Here is a 14,033-nt window from a genome sequence, read left to right as displayed (position 1 = left end):
GCCAAAAAGATCACATTTAATGCACTTTTGATCATAATTTGTATTTTGCGAGACCACTTCTCATCATTTTGTTGGCACACACAGTGACACACACGAGAATCCCTCAAACGCTTAATGAATATCGTCAAAATTAACTTTTCACTTTCGCTTACTTTTTCACGGCGCTTAAGATATGAAATTGCTTCCAACTACCGGCAACATGTTCTTTTGATCATTAGTAAGGCACTCACTTGAAGAATAATCCCGAAAAATGTAATAAATTAGCAAGCGCCATCAAAAAAACAAACGCGCCAAGTCGTTTGACGTTTCAATTTCCACTTTGCATTCCAACCGAAGGCTGAAGAAAACCGAGCGAGAGACGAAGGCAAAAAAGAACAAAGGCTGGCCGTCAACACCACCAGCAGCACAGCCAGCGATGCCAGGAAACTTTCCCTATAAGAGCAACCTTACCAGCGTGAGTATTAGGCAGGTTTTAAGGTTTTGTAACGCGTGATAGTAACTTTGCTCCCACACCGGTCGTTGCCAAATGCGTTGCTAAACTAAAACGTAACGCCTCGGTTGGGAGCGAGTTACCAAATTTGGCAACGCGCTAGCAACGCAGCTAAAACTTTGAACTGTCAAAGTTCGTACCAAGCAGACGTAGCTTCTGTGTTTGTTTATGTTTTTTTCGTTTTTCGTCGGTGGTTCCGGGTTGAAAATTCCCCGTCGCGAAATAGTTGTGGATTTAACAACAGTTTTGGGTAGTGTAATTTGGAACGACGGGTTTTTTTTCCCGGGGCAGATTTGTACGAGGAGCCTGAGATAAACCCGACATTGCTCGCGCCACTCCTGCAGTTGTTCCGGAAGCGGTCGCAGTGGATTCAACAGCAGGACACCTCCGTGATTTGGAAATTACCCAGTCACGTAGTCACCGCGCAGAATGAAGGACCGCCTGGACGGAACGACGGACTAGGGCACGTAGGCCGACGAGAGCATGGGGAGAGTGCATGGCCCGGTAGCGCTTTTTTGTTCAAATTCAAATTGATTTTGAGAATTTTTTTATGTCGATTGATCTTAAATTTTGTGAAGAGTCTATGTTGACCACTTTCATTACCAAGTAGCCACTTGTCCACTCCGGAACCGGTTCCGACGGATTCCGTAAACCCGGGTTTGGTCATGTGGCGGATTGGTTCGAACCTCATCATGCTACATTTCAAATGGCCTGAAATTTTGTAAGGAATTATTTTTGACCAATTTCATGACCAAGTGGCCACTTGTCCACTCCGGAACCGGTTCCGACGGATTCCGTAAACCCGGGTTTGGTCATGTGGCGGATTGGTTCGAACCTCATCATGTTACATATCAAATGCCCTGAAATTTAGCAAGGAATTATTTTTGACCAATTTCATGACAAAGTGGCCACTTGTCCACTCCGGAACCGGTTCCGTCGGATTCCGTAAACCCGGGTTTGGTAATTTGGCGGATTGGTTCGAACCTCATCATGCTACATTTCAAATGGCCTGAAATTTTGTAAGGAATTATTTTTGACCAATTTCATGACCAAGTGGCCACTTGTCCACTCCGGAACCGGTTCCGACGGATTCCGTAAACCCGGGTTTGGTCATTTGGCGGATTGGTTCGAACCTCATCATGTTACATATCAAATGCCCTGAAATTTAGCAAGGAATTATTTTTGACCAATTTCATGACAAAGTGGCCACTTGTCCACTCCGGAACCGGTTCCGTCGGATTCCGTAAACCCGGGTTTGGTAATTTGGCGGATTGGTTCGAACCTCATCATGCTACATTTCAAATGGCCTGAAATTTTGTAAGGAATTATTTTTGACCAATTTCATGACCAAGTGGCCACTTGTCCACTCCGGAACCGGTTCCGACGGATTCCGTAAACCCGGGTTTGGTCATGTGGCGGATTGGTTCGAACCTCATCATGTTACATATCAAATGCCCTGAAATTTAGCAAGGAATTATTTTTGACCAATTTCATGACAAAGTGGCCACTTGTCCACTCCGGAACCGGTTCCGTCGGATTCCGTAAACCCGGGTTTGGTAATTTGGCGGATTGGTTCGAACCTCATCATGCTACATTTCAAATGGCCTGAAATTTTGTAAGGAATTATTTTTGACCAATTTCATGACCAAGTGGCCACTTGTCCACTCCGGAACCGGTTCCGTCGGATTCCGTGAACCCGGGTACGGTCATTTGGCGAATTGGTTCGAACCTCATCATGTTACGTATGAAATGTCCTGAAATTTCGTAAGGAATTATTTTTGACCACTTTCATTACCAAGTGGCCACTTGTCCACTCCGGAACCGGTTCCGACGGATTCCGTAAACCCGGGTTTGGTCATTTGGCGGATTGGTTCGAACCTCAGCATGTTACATATCAAATGCCCTGAAATGTTATAGGGAATTATTTTTGACCATTTTCATGACCAAGTCATGACTTGTCCAGTTCGGAACCGGTTCTGTCGGATTCCGTAAACCCGGGTTTGGTCATTTGGCGGATTGGTTCGAACCTCATCATGTTACATATCAAATGCCCTGAAATTTTGTAAGGAATTATTTTTGACCACTTCATGACCAAGTGGCTACTTGTCCATCCTAGCTAAAATCAACTGGGAGGATGATGTTACGATCGATCCGGGTCCGGTTGGCCAGCATTTGCGGAGAGCATGGGTTCGTCGAAACCTGGGGCACACTCCCGGTCAAGTACCTATTTGCGAAGTACCACGGAATTAAGGACCTGTACGTTGAGTGGCAGAGTTTAAAATAAGTAGGGGAGAGTGGGGAGACTTGATCCCCGGGGAGACTTGATCCCAAGCTTGTATCTCGTTCTGTGGGTAAAACAATTAGCTTTCTTCTAGAAAGTTTTGCGAAATTGACTAAAACTCATTGTAGAAAACAAAGAAAAAAAATAAATGTTTAGATTGAGTTACACACATTTTTCTATGAAGTGCTGCAAAAAACTTCCAAGAGATCTTTTTTCTTTGTTTTGATAAGTATAGAAAACACTTAAAAATTACTCGAAAAAATATTTTTTATACATGAATTGTTTGATAAACATATCAACTAAAAAACCCTTACGCATTTGACGTTAAATTTATCGTCATACTATTTTTACAATCAATTGTTTAAAAATGTGCGTTTAGGGAGACTTGATCCCTGCATTTTTACAGTCACTGGAATCAGCCTCAAGATTAAATAATTGGGCTGTGTTTTCGTACATAGTTTTTTTTAGTATAGTTGTACATAACTTACTGCAGTTTGAACCATTTTTCAAAAGTTTTGTAAACAAAAATTACCAGCTTTTGTAAACATGCTCAATTTTGGCCTAAAAAAGAAAATTTTAAGTTTTTAAATATTTTGCATGCTAAACTTGTTATGTTTTGAACACAAACGTACAGGTTTAATGTGAAATTGCTGTAACTTATAGAAAATTAAAAGTTTGGATGAATAAGATTTCTTCAAAATTATGAAAGAGTGATCAAGTTACCCCTAACATTTTTAAAATGCCGGTTTAAAATATTTTTTTAAAGCGCTTGGCATGATTCGAAGAGTTTATCTGATGAAATACCCGTATCAGCCAAACATAGGTAGTTGAATGTTTAAGCTTTCAATTCATGCAAAAAGATCATAGTTTTGTGAGAAATTGACAGAGTTATGTGCGATACAAAAAAAGGAGATCAAGTCTCCCCACTCTCCCCTAGTCCCTAATTTCACTTCCCCTCCTAGACTGGCAGTGATTTGACCTGACGGCGATTATCGAGCGGTAAAGCCTGGAATCCACAAAATCTCAATCTTTGGGTAAACAATTGGAAAGTTACAGGTTCTACTGACGGATATACGTCAGGTGAGGAATGGATCTATTGAAATCAACTCCAATGCACGCACCTTGGAGGTCTTTTTCATCGCGTTGAACATAACCTTGCTCAGCATGTAGTATGCATCGAGTGCGGTTCCAAGATGGCGGTGAAACTTGTGCAAAACTAGCGCGAGTTTCTTAAAAAAAAAACACTTTGACAGCTCTGAGTGCGGCAATCAGTGCGGAACTAGCCTTCAATCGAATGTACCATAAGCGTCTTCGAAGACGGTGTCAGTGATTCCGCCAACATTTCCTGTACCGAGGCCACCAAGTGTACGTTCCTGGTCCTATAATGTGGAAGTGTTTCGAAACAGGCTGGTTCTTCGAAGGCCACTGGATTTGTTGGAGGTGTTGCTTAAAGTAGGCCGGAACCAATGCCAAAGTTTAATCCACTTCTGAAACTGCTCCCAGTTAAAGTAGTTATGTTGATGCCAAATGTTGGCGCAAATGATCTGTTTGAGGGAGTGTACACACTTGGTAGAGTATAGAGGGGCAAAGGTACACACCTAATGACATTCATTCTTTAACCGGTAACCATAGACTTTTCAGATCCGGCCTATTTACCAAAATTCAATTCAATTCAACTTTTATTTTTCGAGTTAGCATGTTACAATTTTGTTTAATTTGTGCTTGTATAGAGATGTGGATTTTCCTTACAACTATGAATGTTTCAGATACTGACTTGGTAGCATAGAAATTATTTGTTTCAAATCTTCAAATCTAGGAAAAGGGTGGTAAATAACCTAGCGGATTATTTACCAAAAGGTACCCCTATCACTTGCCTACTAAACGTATTACTAGAATTGACCTAAACACACGGATTCCTGGACTCGAAGTAGAAACTCGCAATAGAGACCACACATAAGGCTGGTACAAATATTTTTAAAAGTTTTTGTCACCCCCCCCTTCAAAATTGGCCCGAAAAATCAGGGGGCAAAAAAAATATTTTTACAATAAACTTCAAAATTTCAATGAAAATTCAAGTGCAACCAACTGAAATCAAATTAAAATACATTCTTCTTGCATTTGGTCTTAGATTTTTTGAAAACTAATGATTGCAAAACAACTGAACTAGTGTAAAATGCATTTTAAAACACTTTTTTCATTTAATTGTGAAGACTATGGCTTGTTATTTAAATTTTTATATTTTTTTATTTTTTTGTCTTTTGTCTTTTTTCAGTCTGGAGAGTGGTCAGGTCAATCATAGACCTCCGAATGTTGATATTCTTGTTTATCTTTCAAAACATTGAAGTTTTGTACCAATCATGTCCGGTGGACCGCAATTCCGGAATTGTCCCTCCTCCGGAGCATCCCTGGGGGTACCGGGACAACCTGAATAGTGGTCAGGACATTCATGGACCTCAACATTTCGTAGTCGTGTTTATATTTGAAAATCATGAAGTTTGATACCCATCATGCCCGGTGGACCACAATTCTGGAATTATCCCTCCTCCGGAACATCCCTGGGGGTTACTGGGACAACCTGGAGAGTGGTCAGGTCACTCATGGACCACATAATGTCAATAGTCGTGTTTATCTTTGAAAATCCTGAAGTTTGATACCCATCATGTCCGGTGGACCACAATTCCGGAATTGTCCCTGGGGGTTACCGGGACAACCTGAATAGTGGTCAGGACATTCATGGACCTCAACATTTCGTAGTCGTGTTTATATTTGAAAATCATGAAGTTTGATACCCATCATGCCCGTTGGACCACAATTCCGGAATTATCCCTCCTCCGGAACATCCCTGGGGGTTACTGGGACAACCTGGAGAGTGGTCAGGTCACTCATGGACCACATAATGTCAATAGTCGTGTTTATCTTTGAAAATCCTGAAGTTTGATACCCATCATGTCCGGTGGACCACAATTCCGGAATTGTCCCTGGGGGTTACCGGGACAACCTGAATAGTGGTCAGGACATTCATGGACCTCAACATTTCGTAGTCGTGTTTATATTTGAAAATCATGAAGTTTGATACCCATCATGCCCGGTGGACCACAATTCCGGAATTGTCCCTCCTCCGGAACATCCCTGGGGGTTACTGGGACAACCTGGAGAGTGGTCAGGTCACTCATGGACCACAAAATGTCAATAGTCGTGTTTATCTTTGAAAATCCTGAAGTTTGATACCCATCATGTCCGGTGGACCACAATTCCGGAATTGTCCCTCCTCCGGAACATCCCTGGGGATTACCGGGACAACCTGGAGAGTGGTCAGGTCATTCATGGACCTCAAAATGTCAATAGTCGTGTTTCTCTTTTAAACGATGATAGCGAATTAAAGTTATTATATTTTCTTCAAAGAACGATCTCGAAACTTTTTCATTAAACTGCCGAACAAGTAGTTCAGCAACCACCGGTAAGGTTGCCGGGTAGCAAATTGCTAACCCAATTTAGCAACGACCGGTGTGGGACCGGGTGACTAAACTAAAATAGAAGCGTTACGGGTTAATAAAATAGCAACAATTTCCGCAACGCACCGGTAATGATGCTCTAAGCCGATATTAGAAAAATGGGCGTGGCCCAATGCATTCGCCTCGATTAGAATACCATTGGGATTTTTTTTTGTTAAATGCTTGGTAAAGAAATAGAATAACTTTTAGTGAAAGTGAAAATAAACAGAAATGTTCACAAAAACTTGCTCTACTCGTTGGTGTACTTGGTTTTAGTAAAATTCAAGGGAGACTCTAGATTATCCAGCATCATTCAAACACGACCGCTTATTAGGATTAAAATGGGTAGATTTCCCCTATTACCTAAAATGTCCAAAGCAGCTCAGTAAAACTCACTGGGAGCGTTCCACAATTTAGCCCCATCCGGGGGGAGCTTATCCCTTTGTACCCTCGTGTTTGTTTCCTTTGATCAGTAGTCTAGGTAGTCCAAGAATATTCAGCACAAGTTTGAATCGAAAGCAATTGCTTCAACAGCTGAACGGATCAAACTGTTGCTTCCCTTGCTGAACTAACTATTCTCCTGTTACTAAGGAAACAAAAGGATAAAACATCATGATTTGATGTTCTAACAGGTACGTTCAACTAGCCAGCTGCGAGACCCATCAGCCCGGCCAGGAACTAGTCCATATCTGTCGAGTACAGCATACGATATGGTTCACAAAATATCAAATACAGTGAACACAACACTAAGGCTATACATATGAACTGGCGGGATGGAAGCACGTGGACACCTCCCCCTCAGACCAGATATCCCCTGAAATAAGAGAGAAAAACAAATATTAAAATTGTGGTATTATCACTAAATCCTATCATCCTTTCACCCCCCAAGACATGGTCTATCCTTCGTGCCTTCGTGTCTTGGGTGATGGCGAATTCTACCTAGAATTCACAACAGGACCTCCCTCGGCTCCAGTTTACAACATGGCAGCGACGAGAACACAGCCGAATGGGAGTTGACAGTATCAAATGCATTATACCCTTTGCTTTGCTAGATACTTACTAATAGCAAAGGGCGAGAGTCCTGCGACTCTCAGCAATCATGAATACTGCCCATTTGCCACGGTATCATATGATTCTAATAAAAAAATTCAAATATTTGCTATCAAGCAATTCCAAGTTGATTTTTTCCAGAGGTCATTTTTGGCCAAAGACGTATACGTTATAACATTTCGTAACAGACGCCGACACCCCCTCTCTAGAGACCCTAAATAGGGAGACTGGTCTAAGCTTGATAAATCGATCTGGCAACGTATGTTTTGAGCTTGGCAACACCGATAAGTTTTGCTGGGCGTAAAGGCAAATGCTCGTTTGGATACGTCAAACTCGTGTCTGTTTGGGTACGTCAAATTTACTTCGACCAGTCTCCCTATGAGGGATCTCTACCCCTCTCCCCCCTAACTGCGTTACGTAACGCTCCCTTTGGTTAACCGCAGTGGATTTTCTAGAAATATTTCGAACTGTGAAAAATCCACCAAAATATCTACCACGTTGATCACACAACAAACTGTGGAAGAAAAGTGTAGTAGGCCAAGCTAACTACAAGTTCGTTCCCGGCCACCCAACACGCCGGACGGAATAGAGTTATCTACGTGCGCATGTACACTCAAACCCCGATGGTTTGACACCAACTGTTCTCAAACGAACGGGGTCACTTTTTAGTTTGACCCCCTCTTTACACGGAGTTCACGCACACTGCACGTTTGTTTTGATAGTGTGCGTGAGCGTTGTGTAAAAGTGACAGTTCGTCACTTTTTAGTTTGATTTTGACCAACCAACGGGGTACAAACTAAAAAAGTGTCAAACGAAAAAGTGACCAACCACCGGGGGTTGAGTGTATTGCGTGTACGTTAGGGTGGTCCAAATCCGGACTTTTTTGGGGCTACCCCCTGAAATCAAAGATTGACCCATCACTAGGCTAAATTTCAAATTTGAGCTCATTCTGACCACGGGAACCCCTCCCTCCAATCGCTTAAAGTTTGTATGGGAAAAATCATCAAAATGTATGGAGAAAAGCAACTGTTTTACTTTTTTACCTGTGGAGGGCGCCATAGTTATCCGATTCTTACCATTTCTCAAATGTAGAACCTTCATTAAATTTAGAACAACTTTCCCGAAGACACCATATTTTTAGGTTTTTTTCCCGCGAAGTTATTAGCGCCCATTACTGACCATTTTTGCGCGGCCAGCTGTAAGGGGCTACCTAACAACGATGTTTAATTCCAATTCGTACACGCACGTGCTCTCTCTCAGGTTCAAACTCTCTCACGAGCTTGCTCGCCTGCCTGCCTGCCTGCCTGTTTACCTACAAGCGCGTGCTCTGTTTCTCGGCTTGGACTTTTTTTTCGTTTGATATCCGCTACGCTGCGTTCCTGGCATGTTAATTATAATTTTCAACTAAAATTGTTTGTATTGATATATAAAATCAAATGTAATATGTGAACAACAATAGATATCCAAAAAGGTCAGTAATGGGCGCTAATAACGTTTTTCCAAATTTAATGAAGGTTCTACATTTGAGAAATGGTAAGAATCGGATAACTATGGCACCCTCCACAGGTAAAAAAGTAAAACAGTTGCTTTTCTCCATACATTTTGATGATTTTTCCCATACAAACTTTAAGCGATTGGAGGGAGGGGTTCCCGTGGTCAGAATGAGCTCAAATTTGGAATTTAGCCTAGTGATGGGTCAATCTTTGATTTCAGGGGGTAGCCCCAAAAAAGTCCGGATTTGGACCATCCTAGTGTACGTACACAAAAAATATTGAGGTTAAATTTTGTACGGCCAGCAAAATCAATATTTAAATGGTGCGCTAGTGTGTGTACGCGAAACGTCATAAAGCTCTATAAACAGTTTTCTCAGTAACAAACTGTCTTTCTCTGTAGCCTAGCAGGCGATCTCGAGCCAGATCGACTCGAGGCTCGAGCCAAAATTCTCAGTGGGGGCTACAACAAAAAAGGGCTTTTGTTAATTTGATTTGGTTAACCGCGGTGGATTTTCTTGAAATAATTCGAACTGTCAAAAATCCACCACCAAATTTGGTGGATTCTTGACAGTTCGAATTATTTCAAGAAAATCCACCGCGGTTAACCAAATCAAATTAACAATGCAGCTCATAGGGCTTTTGTTAATTTGATTTGGTTAACCGCGGTGGATTTTCTTGAAATATTTCGAACTGTCAAAAATCCACCCAAGGATCTACCGGTGGATATTTTTCTACCACAGTTTTTTGTGTGATCAATGTGGTAGATGTTTTGGTGGATTTTTGACAGTTCAAATTATTTCAAGAAAATCCACCGCGGTTAACCAAATCAAATTAACAAAAGCCCTCATGACTTTGATTGAAACATTTCTCAACAGGATTTGCTTCATAAGAGCATCTCCACCGGTGCGCACATAAATGAGTGACTATTTTGTTTACCCACAGCGCTACTATTTTAGTTTAGCCACCCTTCCCACACCGGTCGTTGATAAAACGGGTTGGTAATATAGTCACTGCCAACCCCACCGGGGGTGAGTACCAGCTTATTTTGACGTTTCGAAATAAAATATGTTTTAATTTATTGGCATGACCAATTTGCGAAAATCTTCAAAGCCAGAAGTAATTATTTCCAAAAAAAACTAGATTGGCCGCAACCTGGATTGGTCCGGGTTCCCCGGGGAATGTTCCGTTGGAGCTACATTGGCGGCACCGTATGAATATGTGCAATATTGGTGTCAAACTTCGTGATTTTCAAAATCACATATGAAAATTACGAAAATGGACATTGTGAGTGGACTGGCCACAATCCGAATTGGTTCGGGTTCCCCCGAGGATGTTCCGTTGAGCGGATATTGGCGGCACAGTATGAATATGGGCAATATTGGTGTCAAACTTTACGATTTTCAAAATCACATATGGAAATTACGAAAATGGGCATTGTGAGTGGACTGGCCACAATCCGAATTGATCCGGGTTCCCCCGGGGATGTTCCGTTGAGCGAATATTGGCAGCACCGTAAGAATATGGGCAATATTGGTGTTAAATTTCACGATTTTCAAAATCACATATGAAAATTACGAAAACTGACATTTTAAACGGACTGGCCGGAACCCGGATGGTTCCAGGTTTCCCGGGGGATGTTCCGTTGGAGGGGCATTGGCGGCTCCGATGAATATGGGCAATATTGGTGTTAAATTTCATGATTTTCAATATCACATATGAAAATTATGAAAATGGACATTTATAGTGGACCCGGATGGTTCAGGGTTTCCCGAGGAATGTTCCGGGTTCCCCCAGGGATGTTCCGTTGGAAGAACATTGGCCGCACCGTATTAATATGGGCAATATTGGTGTCAAACTTCACAATTTTCAAAATCACATATGAAAATTACGAAAACTGACAATTTAAACGGACTGGCCAGAACCCGGATGGTTCCGGGTTCCCCGGATCCGTTGGAAGGACATATAGAATATATATACATATATATATGTATCATATGGAAATCACGAAAATGGACATTGTGAGTGGAATGGCCCCGGGGATGTTCCGTTGAGCGGACATTGGCGGCACCGTACGAATATGGGCAATATTGGTGTCAAAATTCACGATTTTCAATATAACATATGAAAATTACGAAAATGGAAATTTTAAACGGACTGGCCACAACCCGAATCGGATGTTCCGTTGAGGGGACATTTGCGGCACCGTATAATATGGGCAATATTGGTGTCAAACCTCACGATTTTCAAAATCACATGTGAAAATTACGAAAATGGACATGTTTAACGAACTGGCCACAACCCGGATGGTTCCGGGTTCCCCGAGGAATGTTCCGTTGGAAGGACATTGGCCGCACCGTATGAATATGGGCAATATTGGTATAAATCTTCACAATTTTCAAAATCACATGTGAAAATTACGAAAATGATTTTTTTTAGTGATCTGGCCACACCCCAGGTAGTTCCGGGTTTCCCGGGGGAAGTTATATGTATATGTTGGTGTCAAACTTCACGGTTTTGAAAATCACCTATCGAAATTACGGAAATGAACATATAAAGTTCAAACAAACTGCATCAGTCCAAGTTCCCCGGAATTGAAAAGAAATATCAAATGATTTTTGCTAAAGTCATCCACAATCCACAATTTAAATAAATTCAAAAAATAAATTCCTTCAATGTTCCTTCAACGGAACATCGCCAGAGGAACCCGGACCAATTCGGATTGTGGCCAGTCCACTCACAATGTCCATTTTCGTAATTTCCATATGTGATTTTGAAAATCGTAAAATTTAACACCAATATTGCCCATATTCATACGGTGCTGCCAATATTCGCTCAACGGAACATCCCCGGGGGAACCCGGATCAATTCGGATTGTGGCCAGTCCACTCACAATGTCCATTTTCGTAATTTCCATATGTGATTTTGAAAATCGTGAAATTTAACACCAATATTGCCCATATTCATCGTTGCCGCCAATATCCTTTCAACGGAACTTCCTCCGGGGAAACTGGGCCAATCCGGGTTGTGGCCAGTACAATGAAAATGTCCATCATCAATGTCTAGTTCCGTGGAAAAGTCAATTTAAAAAAAAAATCTTGATTTTCCTTTCACTTCAAGCAGACGTCAAATATTTGTGTGCGCTACTAGCGGGCGACTAAATTGGGTCACCCGCTGTTCACCGAGGGTCGAGCTGCTATTTTATGAGCGCGTTTGTGAGCGACCGGTGTGGGGATGAGTGATGGTGGAGCGCTTCCAAATCCTTACTGCGCGCGCCCGGTGGAGATGCTCTAACAATTCCGTTTTGGCAACTGGGTGAATATTCAATAAAAAGAGGTTAAACTGTAATCACCGTACACGATTTCTCCGGGGAACGTCACAGGTTGCATGACAGAACAGAAAACATAAAAACGTCAGAAAAATATTAAATGGTGCAAATGAGAAAACCTTTTAAACAGTTTTAATTTTAACATTTTAGCAAACAAAAACTATTAGTTCGTTATGGCTGGTTCTGCGCTGAGGCGCCTTATGGCCGAGTATCGCCGTAAGTATCGGTTTTAGGTGCTAGAGGGGCTGACTTGGCCACGACTTGACGTCCAACCTACGTGGCCTTGGTCAATTATTTACATGGTCACTTACTTTCTATTCCGCAGAACTTGTGTTATTTTTGTCTTAATCCGACTCATTTTTGCTCTCCTCGACAGAACTAACGCTTAATCCAATAGATTCGATTATTGCTGGACCAATCAGCGAGGAGAATTTTTTTGAATGGGAGGCACTCATCACGTAGGAACAAATTTGAACCTTGAAATGAACGAATTGTTTGAACTAAATTTTACATTTTAGGGGCCCGGAAGGAACCTGCTTCGAGGGTGGGGTGTTTACGGCCAAACTCGTCTTTCCGCCAGACTATCCTCTGAGTCCACCGAAAATGCGATTCACCTGTGAGATGTTTCATCCAAACAGTATGTTTTTAAAATGCACCATATTGTTGATGTGTAGTGTGAAATGTTGCATAAAATGTTTATTTTTACTATTTTATTTCAGTTTTTGCTGACGGTAGAGTTTGTATTTCAATATTACATGCCCCGGGGGACGATCCACTTGGTAAGTATATAAATTCCATTGGTAAAAGAAAAACAAATATTTCAAATTCAATCCTAGGATACGAACTATCGGCGGAGCGCTGGAGTCCGGTGCAAAGTGTAGAGAAAATTCTTTTGAGTGTCGTTAGCATGCTTGCAGGTATAGTATTTTCTCGTTGTGTTGATTAACCTAAAAATATTCATGACCATTTTTACGCAGAACCGAATGACGAATCTGGAGCGAATGTGGACGCAGCAATAATGTGGCGCGAAAACAGAGATGAGTTTAACAAAATAGCCAAACGCATTGTGAGAAAATCTTTAGGTCTGCCTTCATAAAAATAAAAACATGTGATTATTTAATTAGTGTTTTGCTTTTCTTACTAATACTGTCCTATTTCCTCCGGCAAGAAAGAGGAGATGCGTGCTTTCCATCCAGGCCGCTTCCTAAGAGCTTGCAGCGATTGTCATACCATACAAATCTGTTTCGATTTTTTTTTCCGTAAAAGGTCCAGGTTTTTTCCTCCAAACAACAGATTCTTCACCGATGGCTCCAAGCTCGACGGCTGTACGGGCTTCGGTGTTTATCATGAATCTTATCAGCTGTTCTTTAAGCTGAAGGACCCGAGTTCGGTTTACGTCGCAGAGTTAGCCGCGGTTTACTGCGCACTGCGAATCATCGAGACCATGCCACCTGACCACTACTTCATCTTCACCGATAGCTTTAGCTCTGTTGAGGCTATCCGGTCTCTGAAGCCGACCAGGGAGTCTGCGTTTTTCCTCACGGAAATACGCAAGACTTTAAACAACCTGGCGGCTCAGTCCTTCAGCATCACGGTGGTGTGGGTCCGCGCTCATTGCTCGATTCCGGGTAATGAGAAAGCGGACTTGCTCGCCAAGAAGGGTGCTGAGAGTGGAGACATTTTTGAAAGGCCAATTAGCCTACAAGAATGCTACGGTTTGCCGAGGCAGCGTGCGCTCCTGGATTGGCAAAAACAATGGGACGACGACACCAAGGGACGTTGGATGTATTCCATACGACCTAAGGTGCAAAGAAAAGCCTGGTTCAAGGGAATGGACTTGACGCGTGGATTCATCAGAACGATGTCCCGCCTTATGTCGAACCATTACTCGTCCAAGGCTCAT

General features: G+C 42.1%; 2 protein-coding genes across 3 annotated transcripts in view; one reads left to right on the top strand and one right to left on the bottom strand.

Moving 5' to 3' along the window:
• Positions 1-14,033, bottom strand: part of LOC120424935 (uncharacterized) — a 211,274-nt gene that overhangs the window by 36,628 nt on the left and 160,613 nt on the right. The window lies entirely within an intron of this gene.
• LOC120428948 (ubiquitin-conjugating enzyme E2 G2) lies at positions 12,122-13,250 on the top strand. 2 transcript variants are annotated; one of them, XM_039594089.2, is made up of 7 exons: positions 12,122-12,214; positions 12,281-12,346; positions 12,507-12,588; positions 12,649-12,767; positions 12,850-12,909; positions 12,967-13,047; positions 13,108-13,250. In XM_039594089.2, exons 2-7 carry the CDS (start codon positions 12,304-12,306, stop codon positions 13,224-13,226), a joined length of 504 nt encoding a protein of 167 aa, XP_039450023.1. In that variant the 5' UTR covers positions 12,122-12,214; positions 12,281-12,303; the 3' UTR covers positions 13,227-13,250. The 2 variants fall into 2 exon arrangements, with proteins under 2 accessions (XP_039450023.1, XP_039450022.1); XM_039594088.2 differs by having other exon boundaries at positions 12,167-12,346.

The sequence above is a fragment of the Culex pipiens genome, chromosome 1, assembly GCF_016801865.2.
Source record: "Culex pipiens pallens isolate TS chromosome 1, TS_CPP_V2, whole genome shotgun sequence".
Classification (NCBI taxonomy): domain Eukaryota; kingdom Metazoa; phylum Arthropoda; class Insecta; order Diptera; family Culicidae; genus Culex; species Culex pipiens.
The sequence above is the reverse complement of the archived record's forward strand: the minus strand, read 5'-3'. Positions and strand labels throughout refer to the sequence as shown.

Coding starts and splice junctions, on each gene's coding strand:
- LOC120428948 (XM_039594089.2), top strand. CDS start 12,304: ATGGCTGGTTCTGCGCTGAGGCGCCTTATGGCCGAGTATCGCC. Junction 12,347..12,506: donor CCTTATGGCCGAGTATCGCC/GTAAGTATCGGT, acceptor TCTCCTCGACAG/AACTAACGCTTAATCCAATA. Junction 12,910..12,966: donor CCCGGGGGACGATCCACTTG/GTAAGTATATAA, acceptor ATTCAATCCTAG/GATACGAACTATCGGCGGAG.